Raw genomic sequence first — 16,548 nt, 5'->3', positions numbered from 1 at the left:
CGTGTCTGAGCTTATCTGTAAAAGTCTTTCGAAAGTTTCACCCAGATGAGTGGATTGGCTGAGGCGGTTCCTGTTTTTTAAAAACCACAAGCTGTGTCCCGAGGCTTATGTCCAAGTACCAGTCGAGCACCAAGGTGTTGAACTCGCCTTAGAAACCTGCTGTCTGCGCGAGGCTGACAGAGGCCAGACCAGGGCCGAGGCTTGTCTGCTGGGGTCTGCTGACCTCTGCCCTCTGGTGGCGTTCAGCCGCAGGTCTGCCGCTCTGCCCTCCTGTGTTGGGAGGGGGCTGCAATGCAGAGAAAGTCGAGGGAAAGCACACATTTTCACCAGACATTTCCCATGCCTGCCCTGCACTGGGGTCCCCGGGGAGAGTGAGTGGGGGTCCGGCCTGCAATTCTGGGTCTGGTCAGCAGGCATCACCCTGCAGCCAGGTGTGGCCGGCCCTGCCCCCGGGCCAAGGCTCCCCGCTCTGGCTGCACACGTCCTTACGGCCCCACAGGAGCCAGACACACGACAGGGCTGCAGAGGCGACCGGCGATGCTGGTGCCAGTGGGTGCTTTCAGGGTCCAGCTGCCTGATTGTGCCAGTGAGATCAGATCAGGGCTTGTGTCTGAATCTCCTGCAGTCTGGGCTCTGCAGCCCCCGGCCTGGCTGGGATGAGGCTGAGTACAATAATCTGTGTGACCGTGGCCAGGTCGCCTTTGATGCCTTGGACTCCCTGTCCCTTGTGGGTGTTACCCGGCGTGTCCTGCCGATTCTGGCTCCCCACTGTCCACCATTGGAGCGCCCCGCGCAAATCTGACCGGAGAGAACCAGGCTGCTGTGGTAACAGATGTCTCTGTTTTCATCGCTAGAGCCGGGAGCTGTGGGGCATCTGAGTTTCACGGAGATTCTGGACACATCTCTCAAGGTCAGCTGGCAGGAGCCCCTGGAAAAGAACGGCGTCATTATAGGTAAGTGTCTCTGTCTCCAGAAGGAGGGAAAGCAGGCTCGCCCCACGCAGAGCAACGGCTAGGGCTTCACGCACAACGGCTGGCAGCGTGCGGGGGCCCGCCGCCACCTCTGGGGCGACTGGCCGCGTGGCGAGGGCTGAGCCAGGCCACCACCCCAGGAGCGCGCCCTCCGAGCCCAGCCCCCTGCGGGGCTGCACCCCGGAGTTGGGAGACTGGCCCTCTGTGCGGTGTCTCACCAGACCTCCCACGCCTCTGATCACGAGGACCGGCGTTTCCTCTAGCCTCCTCCCGCTGTGCTCCCCTCCCTGCGTTCTCAGCGACGCGACACAGTCCGGGAGCTCTTGGGACTGTGACCGTTTTACAGCTGAGGAGCCCGGGGTCCAGGCCTGGCGTGGGGGGAGGGGGTGGCCTGGCCTCAGCAGCCGGGCCCACAGGGCCTGCGTGTGCGGGAGCTCGCTAAAACCTGCAGCGACCGCGGCGCTTACGGCCAGCGTCCAGGCCGGGCGGCCCCAGGGGCTCCTGCCTCCACGTGCCGTGCTACGGGCCCCGCGGAGCCCGGGGAGGAGCTCGGGAGGAGGGGCGTCCGGGAGACGGGACCCCAGAGCCGAGGGCCAGCCGCCCCAGGACAGCTGACTCCCCTCCCCCTGGCAGGTGTTTCTGAGAAGCAGCTCGCCTTTGCAGTGTTTTCAATTATTTTATTTTGCAGAAGAGATTTCTGGAAAACCTTCCAGGTTAAAGCTTAATTTAAATCTTGATTTGGAAAAAAAATTATTCTAGGTTTGATGCAATCCACACAGGCTCTGGCCTTGGGTGCAGTCGGGGAGGACCATGTTCCATCACCTTAGGGGCTCCGGGGGCCTCAGCTTCCCTCTCTGACCCCGGCCTCCGTCCACGGGCACCGTCACGGCCCTCACGGGGTTGCGGGGCACTCAGGGAGGTGGGCCGGGCAGAGCAGTCGCCCTGAGCAGCTTGGCCACCGGCAGGCATCCCTTTCTGTTCAGTAAACGGTATTTGAAACGTCAGCCAGCCGCATGGGCTGCTTACAGCTCAGTCACGCTGACCAGATGCACCTTCTCCGTCAGACACTCTCTGGGGACACCACGTCCATCCCACTAGTGAGCCCGCGGGAGCCAGAGCTGTCTCATCCGTCAGCAGGTGGTCACGATGTCCAGCCGCCCGCGTAAGGCAGCGTGGTCCCTCGTGCGCCCACACAGGCGGTGCGGCCAGCATCCTGGCAGGAGTGAGCTGCAGGGACCCGGAGGGATCTCTGTCTCCGGCCTGGCCACTCGACTCTGGGGCCCCTTCCTCCACCCTGTGTCCTGAGTGGCAGCAACAGTGCCCGTGGGCACTTCCGCACGCAGGAACCTCAGCCTTCCAGGATCTCGTTAAGAGTCTGAACAACCACACGAGCTGCGTCTTATAATGTCTGAGACCTTGGTGATGATGTCCCAGGGTCACTGGCCAGCAGGTGGCTGAGCCAACACAGGTTGTAGGTGTCCTCTCCTCTGCATCGTCGCCAGGCTGGAGGCGGGGTTTGAGCCATGCTCCCAACCCCAACCCAGAGCTTCCCTGCCCCCCGGTCACTCTCTCAGTGACTCTGTAAGTCTCTCACGGGCCGCAGGCCAAAGAGATCCCCGGCAGTTCTGCTTATTAAGTAGATAAGTGCGCACCACTTCATGAGTATGTTTATCCTGGCAACTTTAATAGCTGTTTGAAAAAAGAATGCACATTAATTGAAAGAAGAGAATATTTTTGTTTCCTTCTTAAATAACCAGTTTCCCGCGGGCAGGCCGTGTGCGCCCCTGGGCGCCGCCCAGCTTCTTTCTCCGACTTGGAGTCAGAGTGGACGCTGCCTCCTGAATTTCCTGCCCCTCGTTGGTTTTCACCCAGTTCTTGTTTCCTTATCCCCCAACCATCAAAAACTCAGCTCTGCAGAGACAGGAGGCGCCCTCTGAGGCTCTGCTCAAGCTGGAGGGACAGCAGGCAGGCACCCACAGACGCGGGCCGGAGGGCCCAGCGTCCCTGACCCCTGCAGCGCCCGGGCACCCAGCCCACGGCCCCGGGACGAACCCCTACGCCAAGCTCCTCCTTTCTCTCCTGAGCCAACCCCTGTCACCACGCACCTGCCAAGTGCCCTTCAGTCAACTGTCCCCGAGCAGACCTCCAGCAGGCTGAGTGGAGTCCTCGGACGGCACCACAGAAGGAGGGCACCTTCGATTGGACGCCGCCACCGCTCACCCTCTTTTAAGTGAACTTACGAATCTGGTTCTGCCGTCGAGAAGCTGGTGTTTTGAAATACACACTTTAGTTAAGTCCAGGAGTGGAAAAAGTCACTACTGAATTCGGACGTCAAAACCCAATCCGCTGAGCATTCTGAGGTCTTCTTAGCGGAGGACCGCGGTGCCGAGTGTGCACCGGAAAAGGCCGCCTGTTGCCGGGGAGAGAAGAATTAAACAAAGTGGGGGTGGGGCGGGGGCGGGACGCGCAGACAGCGGGAATCTAGTTTAGACAAATATCCCTTCAAACTACACAAGGGGACGAGAAGCAAACACACCAGTGGGAGGGAGAACGAGGCCAGAGCACCAAAAGCTGGGCAGGAGGCTGCCGTTGGAAGAGAAGGCTTTCCAGCCCAGACCCCTCGGGGACCGCGAACGCGGCCCGAATCAGCGCTGATTTCGGGGGGGAGGAGACGCGGGCCGTCTGCAGCCGCCAGCTTGGCCTTCAGTCTCCACCGTCTGCTGCATTTCGGAAATCTGGCCAGGACTCCCTGGTGGATGGACAGATGGACAGGACTCCCCCGCTCACAGACACTCGCGCAGCCCCTGCCCTGTCCTGCATGACCACCCCGGACGCCTCCTCCTGGTTTTCGGTCTTGAAGGAGACCCGGGGGTGTGCTCTTCGGAGCGGAGCCCGCGTTCCCCGGCTGCTGGTCACGTCGTCGGTTCTCACCCGCTAAGAGGCTCGGTGAGCCCACTTCCGAGTTTTATTGAGCGCGTACCTGTGGTCACGAGCAGCAGCCTTGTTTACGGTGGAGCCTGGCCTTCGCGGGGCGGGCGCCGCTCCCGGGCTGGGACGGTAAACGCGGCGGCAGAGGCACCGAGGGTCCGGACCGCAGCTTCGGGCAAATGCTCGGCCTCCGCTCGAGCACGGCGGCCCAGCTCGCCGCCGGCCTGTGCTGCTGCCCCCACACCCGCCGCGGAGCGGGAGCCGGGAGCTGCGGTGGGCGGACGCCCCGGGAAGGGCTCGAGAGGAAGAGGGCCTCCCCGGAGATGGGAGCCTGACTGTGCGGTCCCCCGGTCCCCCCCAAGGGACGCTGCCCTCCGTGAGGCTGTCCCCACACCGACTTGCAGGGCGGTGCCCCCAGATCAACTTGGTTTCCTGTGCCACGTGCAGGCAACACCCCAAAGGCCTTTTCCGTCCTGCAGGGACAGTATTTCCCCAAAGCCAGTAAGAGGGCCCATGTCTAGGGCACAGCTGCCTCCAAAGCCCCTCTCAGGAAATGCCCATGTGGCACCAGTCCCGTCCCTCGAAGCCGCCCCGCCCACACCAGAGGCTGCTGTTACAGGCCGCGGGCTGGCCTGGTCCCCCTCCCTGGGCCGCCCTGTGGTCCCGATGATGCCCCGCGGGGAACGAGGCTTCATCAGACCTGGAACGGGTGGGTGTCGTGCCACCCGGGCAGATTGCCACTGAGCCCGCGCCGTGAATTCCTGCCTCCCTGCTGCCTCCAGAAACTCTGATTTATGAGGACCAGGATGCGGACAGACAGCTGGTGATTGGATGTACTTCTCTCTGGTAGAGAATTTACTTCAGATCAACACAGAATTATTTCTGAAGCTCCCCCGGTCGTTAGTCTCAGTCAGGCAGCCGTTTGGAGCAGGTCGGACGCCAGCTGGAGGCAGCGCCGGAGCCAGGCCGCCTGCCCGCCCGAGAGCCCGTGTTGACGGCCCCGCGCTCCGTCCATCTGTGTGCGCTGCCCAGGCCAGCTCGCGCTCTCGTGCTGTTTGTCGAGAGCCTTTCCCGGGTCCACGGGGTCCTCAGTTGTCCGTCTGGCTTGGTTTCCACCCACAGCAACGGCAGAGAACCGAGGTATCAGCGTTGATGCGAGCTGATCCTAGCATTCTCTTCTAAGGATGCTGGAATTGCTGTGTTTGGGCCCCAGGTTGCCATGCAGAACAAGATGCTGTATTTAGTAAGTTTTGATGAAGACCAGCTTTTAAACAAATAAAATTGACAGACAAGGTCATGACAGTAACAAGAGACGTAGCCGAGTGCATAGCAGCGCTTCTCGTCCCCACAGCAGCAGCCTTCTCGTCCCCCTGCCCCTATTCCGCGAGGACCCTGAGCATCACATTATTTGGAGATTTATCAGGCTGACCCGCCGGGGCCAGGCACGGTTTTCAGGTTCACCCGCCGCACCAAGACTGCGGGGAGAAGGTGGCGTGGAGGGGGCTCTGGGAGGCACAGAGCACCCGGGCCGCTTCTGTTGACCTTGGTCTCCTGCTTTGCAAAACGCGGGCGATGATAGTCCAACTGGAAGGCTCTGTCGTGAGTTCGAATGAACTAATGAGTGAGAAGTGCTCAGAGCTCCACAGGAGCGCCGTCAGCGCTCTGTGTGTTTGAAGCTATTCATGCTCACTGCCTTGAAGGTGTGCCTCTTTTTAATTGTCTGATTAGGTCCAGAATTCTGAATTGGCAAAAGAAAGAACCGATTATGTTAGAGCATCGTGGTGTCGGTGCTGGCCCACTGAGAACGAGGGAGGCAGGCGTCAGGGTGGGTAACTGGGAGGAGGGAGGTTCTAGGTCTGCCCTCGGGTGATGGTGGATGCTCGGCCTACATGGAGAGGAAAGCAGGGCGAGGCTGGAGAGGCAGCTGGAGCCGCGGGCCAGGAGGGGCCCAGTGGTCGCTCAGGGCAGAGGCTTCTGGTAATCCTGGGGACTTGGGATGTGGCGCAGCACCGAGCGCTTCCTGCATCGCTGGGTGCCCCGCCTGCACCCACCGTGGCAGCCCCCACCCCATCCCTCGGTGCACAGGGGTCTCCAGGTGTGTGAGCGACAGCAGCCCGCAGCTTCTGGCATTCATTTTGTTTCCACAACACTGCAGTCCCGAGGCGCTCTCCTCTAAGTTCTCGTTTACCTGCAAGTGCAGGTTTCCCATCATGTGTATTGCTCTCATCAGAAGGAGCGGGAGCTTGAAGCCCCCTCCCAGCGCCCCCGCCTCCCGGGTTGGTTGTCAGGAAGAGAGGGAGCAGGTGCTTTCAGCACTTCCCTTTGGCCCCGGGAGCTCTCGCCATCACCACCTCCCTCTTCAGGAGACGAGCGTCCTGTCATCACATAAAGCCCCCTCCGAGGGGGCTGAGTCCGGAGCCAGCCCGGCCTTCTTCTCTGAGCCCCAGATCACAGTGGAATCCGGGGTCGGATAAATTGTGGTCATGAGGCCCCACTGGACTGAACTGAGTACGGGGGAAATCAGACATCACTTCGAAAACAGGAGGCTCAGAGAGGGAGGCCGGGCTGGGAGCAGCACGCATATCCTCGGGGAGAGAAACTTTAAGGCAGAAAGTGCCCTATCAGTCACCCCGTAAGGGAAGTGGCAGTGTCCCCACAAATTAGCTGCGAGCCAGGAGCAAGCCGCTGACTTCGGGGACAGGCGCTGAGAACATCAGCTTATAAACAAGGAAGCACAGATGACACGCCTCCAGAATGTGAAGGGAAGGCCGAATGGAGCACAGCTGGCTGGCAGTCGTCGCTCACCCGCCTTCGGTCCCCACCAGGGACCGAGGCCACTGAGGTCTGCAGACAGGGAAGGGGTGTGGGGCCCCGACGGAGGGGCCCAGACAGAGGAACCCGGCTCTGGGTTTGTTCCGGGGGGCAAGGAGTCCTCAGCAGACTCCAGCGGACCCGTCGAGCTCCCCTCAGTACCGAGATGCCAGGAGGCGTCCAGCCTCAGGCCCCAATGACCCTGTGCTGTCACTTCCTAGGCTACCAGCTCTCCTGGGAGGTGTACGGGCGGAACGACTCCCGGCACACGCGCGCTCTCAACAGCACGGTGCACGAGTACACGATCCGGGGGCTGGCCTCCCTCACCACCTACACCATCGACGTGGCTGCCGTCACCGCGGCTGGGGCTGGCCTGGCCACCTCGTCCACCATCTCCTCCGGCGTGCCCCCAGGTCAGTCCCGCTGCCGTGTCCCCCTCGGCTGTTTCAGCTCTCGGAGGCAATGGGCATTTTTGTGCACACGTCTCTGAGGGTCTTTAAAAGGGGGGTGTCGGTGGGGAGGGTGCAGCTCAGTGGGAGAGCACGTGCTTAGCATGCACGAGGTCCTGGGTTAACTCCCCGTACCTCCATTAAACAAACAAGCAAACAAATAAAAACCTGATTACCTCCCCCTCCAAATTTCTTTAAAGATTTTTTTTTTCTAAGTGGGGTGTTGGCTTCCTGCTCGGATGGTCGGGGGTAAATGACAGTGACCCACCGTCAGCCCCAGGGCTCCGGGGTCTTCTGATCTGGTTCACATCTCTCCTGTCAGGCTGCGGGGCGCTGGGGGGAAGACAGCTGGGACTGAGGTCCTGGCTCCCGGAAACACAAATCAGGACCACACGGAGGGAAACACAGGCGTCTCTTGAAAGAAGGAGGAAATAGGGACATTACAGGGAAACCAGGAGGCACAAGACTGAACTGACTCAACAAAGCGTGTGGGTGTGAGGGAAGGGAGGGGGCGGTGGGAAGGGAAGGGCACGAGGGGACCCTGCTCTCGGGGCCCGTCTGAGAGTCCGGTGTCCTCCTGGGCGTTCACTCTCATCCCGGAGCAGCAAATGGCCCTCAACTTTGTCCAGTTTTAAAGCTTGTGTGTAAAATGAAAGTGTTTCCCCAAGGAATTCACCAATACATGGGGACATGGGAAGACGTCGTGGGGCTCTCAGTTCCATTCTTCAGTGAAAGCCAGCGACCTCTTGCCCTTTGAAGGAGGCCCGTTTGCCGTGGTCGGGTGCCCAGGAAGGCTCGGCCGCCCCGTTGTCAGGCCCCGAGGGACTGAGGCCACCCATCCCCACTGGAGCACCTCGGTCTGCGCGCCCTAACTGTCCTCCTGGGAGGGTGGCACGTGCTCGGAAGAGAACGGCAAACGCACCAAATGTACACAGTTTAAAAGAAGTCCCCGCAGGAACACCCGTGCTCACCACGGGCACCTCTCCTCACGGGGACTGCGTGTCACGCGGGCCCAGCCGCCCAGCAGGTCACATGTGGCGGCAGAGAGGGAGGGGCTGTGCCCTGTCCTCCGAGCAGGGTGACCCCGTAGGGCACCTTCTCAAAGTGAGTAGCTCCCGGCCCCACCGCCCCGGGAGGCTTGAGCCCTCAGGGCCCCGCAGCGAGTCCCTCGTCCTCTGAGAAGCAGTCATCACCTCACCCGGCTGCGGTGCTGGTTCTGATTGGTGACCCCCGCCTCGGAGGCACAGCGCTGGGCCCACTCCTGCGTGTCCAGCCACGGGCGCGGGCCGAGGCCTGTGGAGCGAGTCCTCGGGCGGTGCGACCACACTCGGGGGCAGGCCCATGTTTTTGCACAGGCGTCTACAAAATCAGTGTCTTTTTTTTTTGAGGAAGTCAGTCTTCGGCTTGCAGACAGACTAATTTATTCCCTGTAAACACCTACTCCAAAGCACACGTGTGAAATACGCTGGTACTTCGGTGACTAGTGATGGGGTCATCGTGACGATGGCCTGTCATTCAGTTTATGCCCAGTGGCTGGAGGTGACACTGGGGCGCATCCCTGGGTGTGACCAGGTGTTTCCCTGGGTGGCTTGGACACTGTCTGACCAGGGCAGGGCAGCGGGCTGGCTGACCTCACCTCCGCAAGGCCTCTGCCTCCGCGTTACTGTGACCAGCACGACCCTGGACGCAGAGGCAGCGGGGAGGGAGATGGGCCCAGCCGTACTGGGTGAACCCCATAACCACAATGTCCTGCACGGACAGGTCAGATCACCTGTACCGCCATCAGTCCTAGGACGCACTGGGCATTCTAAGTGCCGCCCGAAGCAAAACCACGTGATGACAGTCACTTTGGGGGACTGCGCTTGAAGCTTACATCCATTAATGGCTGAAGAATCGTCTAAAGAACCCAGAGAGCTGAGAAATATACAGAAAAGAGTCACCTGTCCCTCGATTGAAATATTTTTTTTGCTTCGAATCCATTAAACTCGATGTGGAAAGGACCGTGAGAGCTGAGTGTCGCAGCCTGCAGCAGTACGAATGGGTCACCAAAGTGGCTTTACTGTCCCTGTGCAGGAGCTGGTCTGAAACACGCCAGGCAGTGGCAGGTTGAGGGACCCTTCCCCGGAAACAGCGCCGTTTGGAAACCTTCCCTGCCACCTGCGTGGCATCTTTCTTCCCCTCCTTCCATCCCCTTTCCTTTCCCTGGAGTGTTTGCCTGGCCCAGCAACAGATGCTCTCACTGTGGACTCAGTGTTTCACTTCTGGTAGGACAGGCTCCCTGGGGGAGCAGCCGCCGAGGGCCACGGTTCATTGAGGAGGCCCACACCCCAGGCAGCCCGGGGGCGGGAGCGGCTCAGAACCCGCCTACTCTCAGTCAGTTGCCCGGGCAACGGAGCCCAGGTGAGCTGGGAGGCTTCCGCACTTCCACCTGCATCTGGTTGTCTCGGAAACCAGACCTCGGCGGCCTGAGGCTCAGGACCTGCACGCCCACCAGGCCCGGCTGCCCGGAGAGGCGCATGGGGCACACTGCCCCACGCCCTCCTCTTTCGAAGGCATCTGGGTCATTGCCAAAGGGGGGACGGACACTCAGTCCTTTGTTTCCTTCGAGGAGCCTGGGAGGATGACATCCATCCATGCTGTCCTCATTTAACAAGTGTCCACTGATTCCCCTCTGTGTGCGGAGATGAGTGAGGCATGACCCCCCCTTCAGGGCCGCCCACCACCTGGAGGCCACGTGGTACATCTCCTGAAGCCACGCAGATGACTAGGCGTCTAACTGGCGACCCTGTGAGAGTGCAGTCTTGCCGTGAACACGTTCCTGGCAAGCTCTGCTCCTCGCTCTCCTGGTTGTGAAAGCCAATCCTGTCTTGGTATAAAGACGTTTGGGAACCGTTTATGCACTGACACGTTTAATGCACCTCCTAAGTGGTGATGGCGGTCCCGTCTCCACCTTGCCTCTCTCGTGTATCTCCAGAGCTTCCCGGGGCCCCATCCAACCTGGTCATTTCCAACATCAGCCCTCGCTCCGCCACACTCCAGTTCCGCCCAGGCTACGACGGGAAGACGGCCATCTCCAGGTGGATCGTGGAGGGACAGGTAAGCGTCTCGTTGGAGCCGGCAGGTGGAGTTTCCCCAAGAGCGCTCCTGGGACCTGGGTCCTACAGACAGGTGATCGACGCCTTTGCGGGTGATCAATCGGCAGCTGGAGCTGCCCGGGGTGGTTTGGGAGGTGGTCGCATTTGGAGGGGGAGAACCAGAGACTGGAGACGGCTGGGACACTGGGGCAGGACACGGAAAGAGGCGGGAACACGGGATGTTCAGCGGAGTCTTATTAAAAGCGATGGAAGGGGTGGAAATTCAAGCTGTGGTCCAGCATAGGTCCCGGAGGTGTGGTGGCCTCGCTGCCTCGCGTTCCTCTCGTGCTGCTGTGTCACAAGCCAGCAAACAGACTGATGCGGTTGTTGGGCACAACTCCCCCTTTGGGTGAGTGAGTGAATATGAGTGAGTGAGCATGCAGTGTTCACAGAACATGCAGATTTCCAGGCCCCATTCGAGGCACCCGGGATATGGCAGTAAACGGAACCGACCGAGTTTCTGCCGAGTAGGAGAAACCTTCTCTCTCTCTGCTGAGCAGAAGCAGCAGACTGACCATGTGAGCAGAGGCAGTGTGCTTCCATGATGTCAGGTTCCGGGGGGCGGGGGTCATCTTTGGCGTGAGAGCAGCGGCCCCTGGGGGGCCCGTGCGGGATGGTGGCGGGGAAGTGGGATCGTTGGGGATGCTGTTTCTTGGTCTGGATTCGGGCTACATCCGTGTGCACATCCGGGCTTGTCTTCCTGCGGTAAAAATTTGACGTTAGAATGTTGATGCTTTTCCTCAGAATTATCACGCAGTTGTCACACCTGATAAAATTAACAAAAAGTCCTTAGTGTCATCTAGTAACCATCCACATTCATTTCCCCAGAGGTTCCACAAAGTCTTTTTACCGCATTTTCGATGAGAACAGAATCCGCAGAGTGCACACTATGCGTTTGGTTGTCTCATCTCTTAAATCATTAAAAAAGCTCTATCGAGGTATAATTGGCAGTTGACGCACTTGGCATCTCCAGTGTGTGCAGTTCGGTAAGTTTGGGCTGGGGTGTGCACATACGTGAGCCTGAGAAATCCTCACCGAGGTCAAGACAATGAGCAAACCCATCCGCCCTGAAAGTTGCCTTCTGTCCCTCGTAACCTCCCCAGGGCTGCCCGCCCGCCCCCGCCCACCACTCAGCTGCCTGCTGTCACTGGAGGGTGAGCCACCTTCATCTAGAGCCCCCGTGTTCCCCGCACCACAGCCTTGGTGACAGCGCCCACTTAGCTGCCCCATGGAGCGTCCTCGGTCAGAGAAGTCCTTCCACACCCTCGTGGTGCCACTGCACGTGTCCCTCTGCCCCACGTTTCCTGTAAACAGGAGGAGCGTTCTAAACCCGTTAGATCAGTTCCATGTTGTCGTCTTGTCGGAATAACTCCTCGTGGGGCGGGGGCGCCATACTGCACCCGTCACAGGGGCACAGTGGTCGGGGTGTCCCGGTCGTGGGGACACGGGCGCCGGCACGAACCGCAGCCTGGGCCCTGCCTGGTCCTCCCCTGTCAGCCTGGTAGCTGCCGGTCCCCCCGCCGGTGGTCTGGGCCTGGCCTGAGTGCTGCCTTCAGGTGTTGGAAACAGCAGTGCTCTACCAGCCCTTCCGCACTGAGTGGCCGGGCCCCTGGGATGAAGCGCTCCTCCCTCAGGCTGCTCGGCCGCCGCGAGCAGGGGGGGCAGGGGCTGCAGAGCAAGGAGCCGGCCCCAGTTACTCCCAGCGTCAAGCAGATTTTCCTTTCTTCTTTTGCCCTTCTATCTCTTGTCCTGGGTATCAGTATGAAAGCGTAGGGTTTTTTATGTGTTCAATGTGTTTCAGTCACCTACAGTCATTATTCTTTTTGAACCTGAAACACCCATCCTGGCCAGTGGGCAGCCCTTCGCATTCCAGGCCTTTTGACCTCAGGACACTGATCTTGGGCGAGTTCCTTGCTCTCTGTTTCAGGGGGCTGTCCAAGGAGCATCTTGGTTGTGCACCAAGCTCCAGCTCAAATCAAGCCGTTTCCACCGGGTTTCATTTAGTGTCAGCTGGTACTTGGAGACCACAGTCTGGGCACTTAGGGTGGGAGGAGCCCAGGCGGAGCCGGGAGGCTTCTGCACTTCCACCTGCATCTGGTTGTCTTGGAAACCAGACCTGGCAGCAGCCTGAGGCTCAGGACCACGCCCACCCGGGTCTGGCTGCCCGGAGAGGCGCACAGGGCGCACTGCCCCACGCCCTCCCCTTCTGAAGGCTCACTGGTCATTGTTTCTGGGCGCTGCAGGGAACAGAGAGAGGAGATGCACACTGATATTTCCAATTCTAATTTAAGTTTGCTGAATCCTTTTCGCTTACACTGAAATTGTACTTTCTAGAAACATTAACGAAATTCCTTATTTTCCTTATCCTATTATTCTATAAAGAGTTTCAGAATTGTAACATCCATGATACTCAAAACAACAAGCCTACTGAATGCGTTTTAAGTGCTTGTTGCCCTTAGACCGTCTTGCTCTGTGGATGAGCAGCTGAAATCCTGAGTCTGAATTCTTAACTGTGTGTTTATACCACCAACCTAAGGTGAAATTGGGTCCATTCATTCCAGTGCTTTTGTGTTTTGTTCTTTCACTTCCGTTTTAGTGATTGCTTTCTTTAGAAATCATTTTTTCTTTTTAAAAAATTGTTCAAATATATTAAATGTTATTAATTTCTGTGCATATAACTCACTTGCATAATCTCAAAGTCAAAACTGTTTAAAACAATAGGTGTATTCAGAGAAGTCTGTGTTCGTCTTTCTTCCTTTGCTCTCACCTCTCCGCCCCTTGAAGCCCCACATTAGGTTTTGGTTCATCCTCCTTTGCCTTCTGCATCCTAAGTGAATATTTGTCCTCGTGTCCCCCTTCCTAACTCGGAAGGCGGCATGGGGCCTCCTGCTGTCTTCAGGGGAGGACACGTTGTGAAGTTCAGTGCGCCTTGCATGAGGTCCTCCCTTGTGTGGACATGGCGTCCCTGCTGGTGGACACCTGGCGTGTGCATTCATCCTCTGTCACCACCACAGCAAATGCCCAGAACCTCAGTGGCTTAAACAACACAAGTGTACTGCCTCCAGCTCTGGGAACCAGAGCTCCACCGGGTCCTGTGGACTCAAATCCAGCTGTTTGCTTTCCTGTCCGGAGGCACTTGCTAGAGGAGGACCGTCCCCTCACTCACGCGGGCTCTAACAGCACTCAATTCCCTGTGGTCAGAGGACCGAGCTGGTTGTCACCATCCCTGGCTTCTAGTGGTCGCCGCGTCCCCTCCTCCACCTTCAGAGCCAGTGATGGCAGGCAGGTCCTTCTAGGCTTTGACTGTCCCCTCCGTCTACTGTCTCATCTCTCTGGCCCCCTCCTCTGCCTCCCTCTTCCACTTTTCAGGACTCAGGCGAATAGACTGGACCCACCCAGGATAATTTCCTCTTTCCAGGCTCTTAAGCTTAGTCACATCTGCAAAGTCCATTTGGTCGTGGGAGGTAACCTACCCACAGGTCCCAGAGATCAGGGTGTGGACGTCTCGGGCGGAGGGCAGGGGGGCTGCACGCAGGGGGCATTATTCTGCCTAAAGGCTGTTTCCAGCCTTTTGCATAATCATTGTGTGTTTTGCTGATGAATCTTTGGGATAGATTCCTAGGAATGGGATTTCAGGAGCAAACAATGAATGTATGTAAGTTTTCTAGACGTTACTAGATCTGTCTGTTACAGGCTGTACATTTTGCATTCCATCAGCAGGATTTGTAATTTTTTGCCATGCCAAAAAAACTTAAGGTCTAATTTATCAATCTTTTCTGGATTTTGAGTGTCAGCTGGAAAGGTTTTCCTCACCCTCTGGCTATGAAGGAACTCACCCCATGTTTTGCTGCCACGCCTAGGGCTTCATGTTTGCTTTAGATCGCCGTCCGTTCGGGATTTGTTCTTTGATACGTGAGTGAGGTGTGAATCCATTTTTTTTTATCATTTTGCAAATAGCTATGTAATTTTCCCAAAGCCATTTATTAAAAAGTCCATATTCTTCCTCATCCTAATTTGTCGTCTTAAATCCCCATATGCACTTGGGTCTGTTTTGGAACTCTTTCTTCTGTTCTGTTAGTCTGGCTGTTCATGCACTAACTCCACATTGTGTAATTATAGAGGCTTTGAAATGTGTTTTAATACCTGGTAAGGTCTCCCCAGCCCCCCCACACACGCACGCACACACACACGCACTGCGGACTTGTGCAGGACTCCCCTCTCCCCGCGCACGCCCCAGGACGCTGGGGCTCTCCCCCTGGGAGCGTGCTGCGCCCTTCCATTTGTTTAAACCTCCTTTGGTCAGCTGTTCTCCTCCTGGCAAAAGCACTGTGCTGTCTGTTCCTACCTTCACTCTGCTCCCCAAAAGGGTGGAAAACTGGGGAGCAGTCAGCGTGCCTCAAAATCTGTGATGGGAAGAGTGTGAGCTCTGCACCGGCAGCCTGGCTTCCCGCTCTCTCTGGCCCCCCTCTTTCTGAGCTCCGCAATCCTGGATGTATTTAACTTCCACGTGCACCTTAATGTCCTCATCTATAAAACGGGGTCAGTAGCACTATTGTGAGATTGTCTTGAGGATTAATTAATGTGTGTACATTTTTAATTACATTTTCTGACTATGGCTGGCATTGATTTTTGAATTATTTTTAATTTAATGAGCCCTCTCGTTCTAAGTGCTTTAACGAACGTTCACTCATTTGATGCTCGTGCTGGTCCTGGGAGGAGGCGGCTGTCCCCTCTCTCAGCGGCCGGACGGCAGGGCCGGAGTTTCCTGCCGGGTCCCACAGCTCAGCGGCGGGGCGGGGCGGGGCGGGAGCAGCCCGGCCCCGCGTCACAGCCTGTGTGAGGGCGCCGTGCCCGGAAGCTGGGAGAAGCTCTGGTTAGTTTGCCAGTTTTGCTTGGTTTCTGTAAAGAAGCTGCGTCACCTGTTGCTGGTGACAGTTTTATTTTTTCCTTTGAAATCTTTGTATCGTTCCTTCCCCTTTTTTGTTTCTTTTTCTCTACGCTCTTAGTGGGAGGGCGAGGTCCTCCTGTGTCACGTGGAATCAGAGCAGTGATGGGACAGTCTTTGTTTTATTACTCGCCTCAAAGGCGTCGTTTCAAGGTCTGATTATCGAGCACAACGTTTCCCTCCGTGGCAGGCCCGCAGGGGACTTTTTGTTCTGCGTTTTCAGCTAGCCCGCGTTGGGTTAAGACGAGTCTTTCTAATCCTGGTTTGCTGCGAGTTGTTTGGGTTTGTTTTTTAAGAATTTTTTTAAAATCATAAATAATTTTACTTTTGTCAAACTATTTCTTGCACCCGTGGAGCTGCTCATGTTTTTCCATCGTTTGTCTGCGGGTGGGATGATCTGTCTAATGCTTAACCATGCCAAGTGCTCCTGAGATAAACACAATTTGATGTTTATTTTGTTTGGTGTAGTTTGGATCTAAGATTTTCAGACCTTAAACCCATACGTTTATAAGTGAACTTGACCTTTTCCGGTTGTCGGTTTGGTTTTTGAGATCCATAGTTGACTTTCTCACCAGTTTTCATAGATAAAGATGTGTTTGCCCTGGAGAGGGAGGTGAGAGGTAGGATTGCTGGCGCCTGGACCTCGCCGGCACGGACGGGAGCCCTCGGGAGCCCGTACCTTTCCTGGGAGGGGTTCTCCCTCCCAGCGGCGCATTCGTGGGGGCGCAGACTTCAGAACACGTGGCGCCCAGACCCCACCCCAGATCAGTGCATCAGCATTTCTAGGGGTGGGGTCCAGGCATTACCCTGTTTGTGTGTGGCTTCCCAGGTGACACGGCAGGTTGGAAGGAGGTCGTGCCTGTTGCTCTGGTCCTGGGCGCAGGGAGTGGGACATGTCAGTGATCCGGCCTCCCCCAGGTCTCTTTCCAGAGCTTCGGAGGCTCCGGCTCCTCAGGGGACGGTGACCTGGGGGACCCCGTGCCTTCCCCTAGTGGTGGCCGTGCCCCCTCCCCAGGTGGCCAGTGCGGCGAAGTCCCTGGCACGGAGCCCATGGGCGGTGGCACTCGCTCCCCCAGGTGTGCTGTGCTCGCAGCAGGGTCACCACCTGCCTGTAGCCACTTCTTAAAAACTGGAGACTGCCCTGCTGTTTGTTTTCGCCTCCACCTTGAAAGTATTTCGAAACTACAGAAAGGTTTGCAAGAGCACTACAAAGAATGACCCTTCACCCGGAGACCCATCTCAGTTTTGTCACTTGTCCAAAATGTCCTCAGCAGGGAAGGGACCCAGCCGAGGGCCACACGTCGCATCTG

General features: G+C 57.7%; 1 protein-coding gene across 3 annotated transcripts in view; it reads left to right on the top strand.

Moving 5' to 3' along the window:
- Positions 1-16,548, top strand: part of SDK1 (sidekick cell adhesion molecule 1) — a 451,634-nt gene that overhangs the window by 326,327 nt on the left and 108,759 nt on the right. For 2 of the 3 annotated variants that reach the window (XM_064478730.1, XM_064478729.1), the window contains exons 19-21: positions 855-953; positions 6,932-7,123; positions 10,134-10,255. In XM_064478730.1, coding sequence (XP_064334800.1) covers positions 855-953; positions 6,932-7,123; positions 10,134-10,255 — 413 coding nt within the window. The remainder of the gene's footprint in view (positions 1-854; positions 954-6,931; positions 7,124-10,133; positions 10,256-16,548) is intronic. The other variant, XM_064478731.1, reaches the window with a different exon arrangement.

Source organism: Camelus dromedarius, chromosome 24 (assembly GCF_036321535.1).
Source record: "Camelus dromedarius isolate mCamDro1 chromosome 24, mCamDro1.pat, whole genome shotgun sequence".
NCBI classification, from domain to species: Eukaryota; Metazoa; Chordata; class Mammalia; order Artiodactyla; family Camelidae; genus Camelus; species Camelus dromedarius.
The sequence above is the reverse complement of the archived record's forward strand: the minus strand, read 5'-3'. Positions and strand labels throughout refer to the sequence as shown.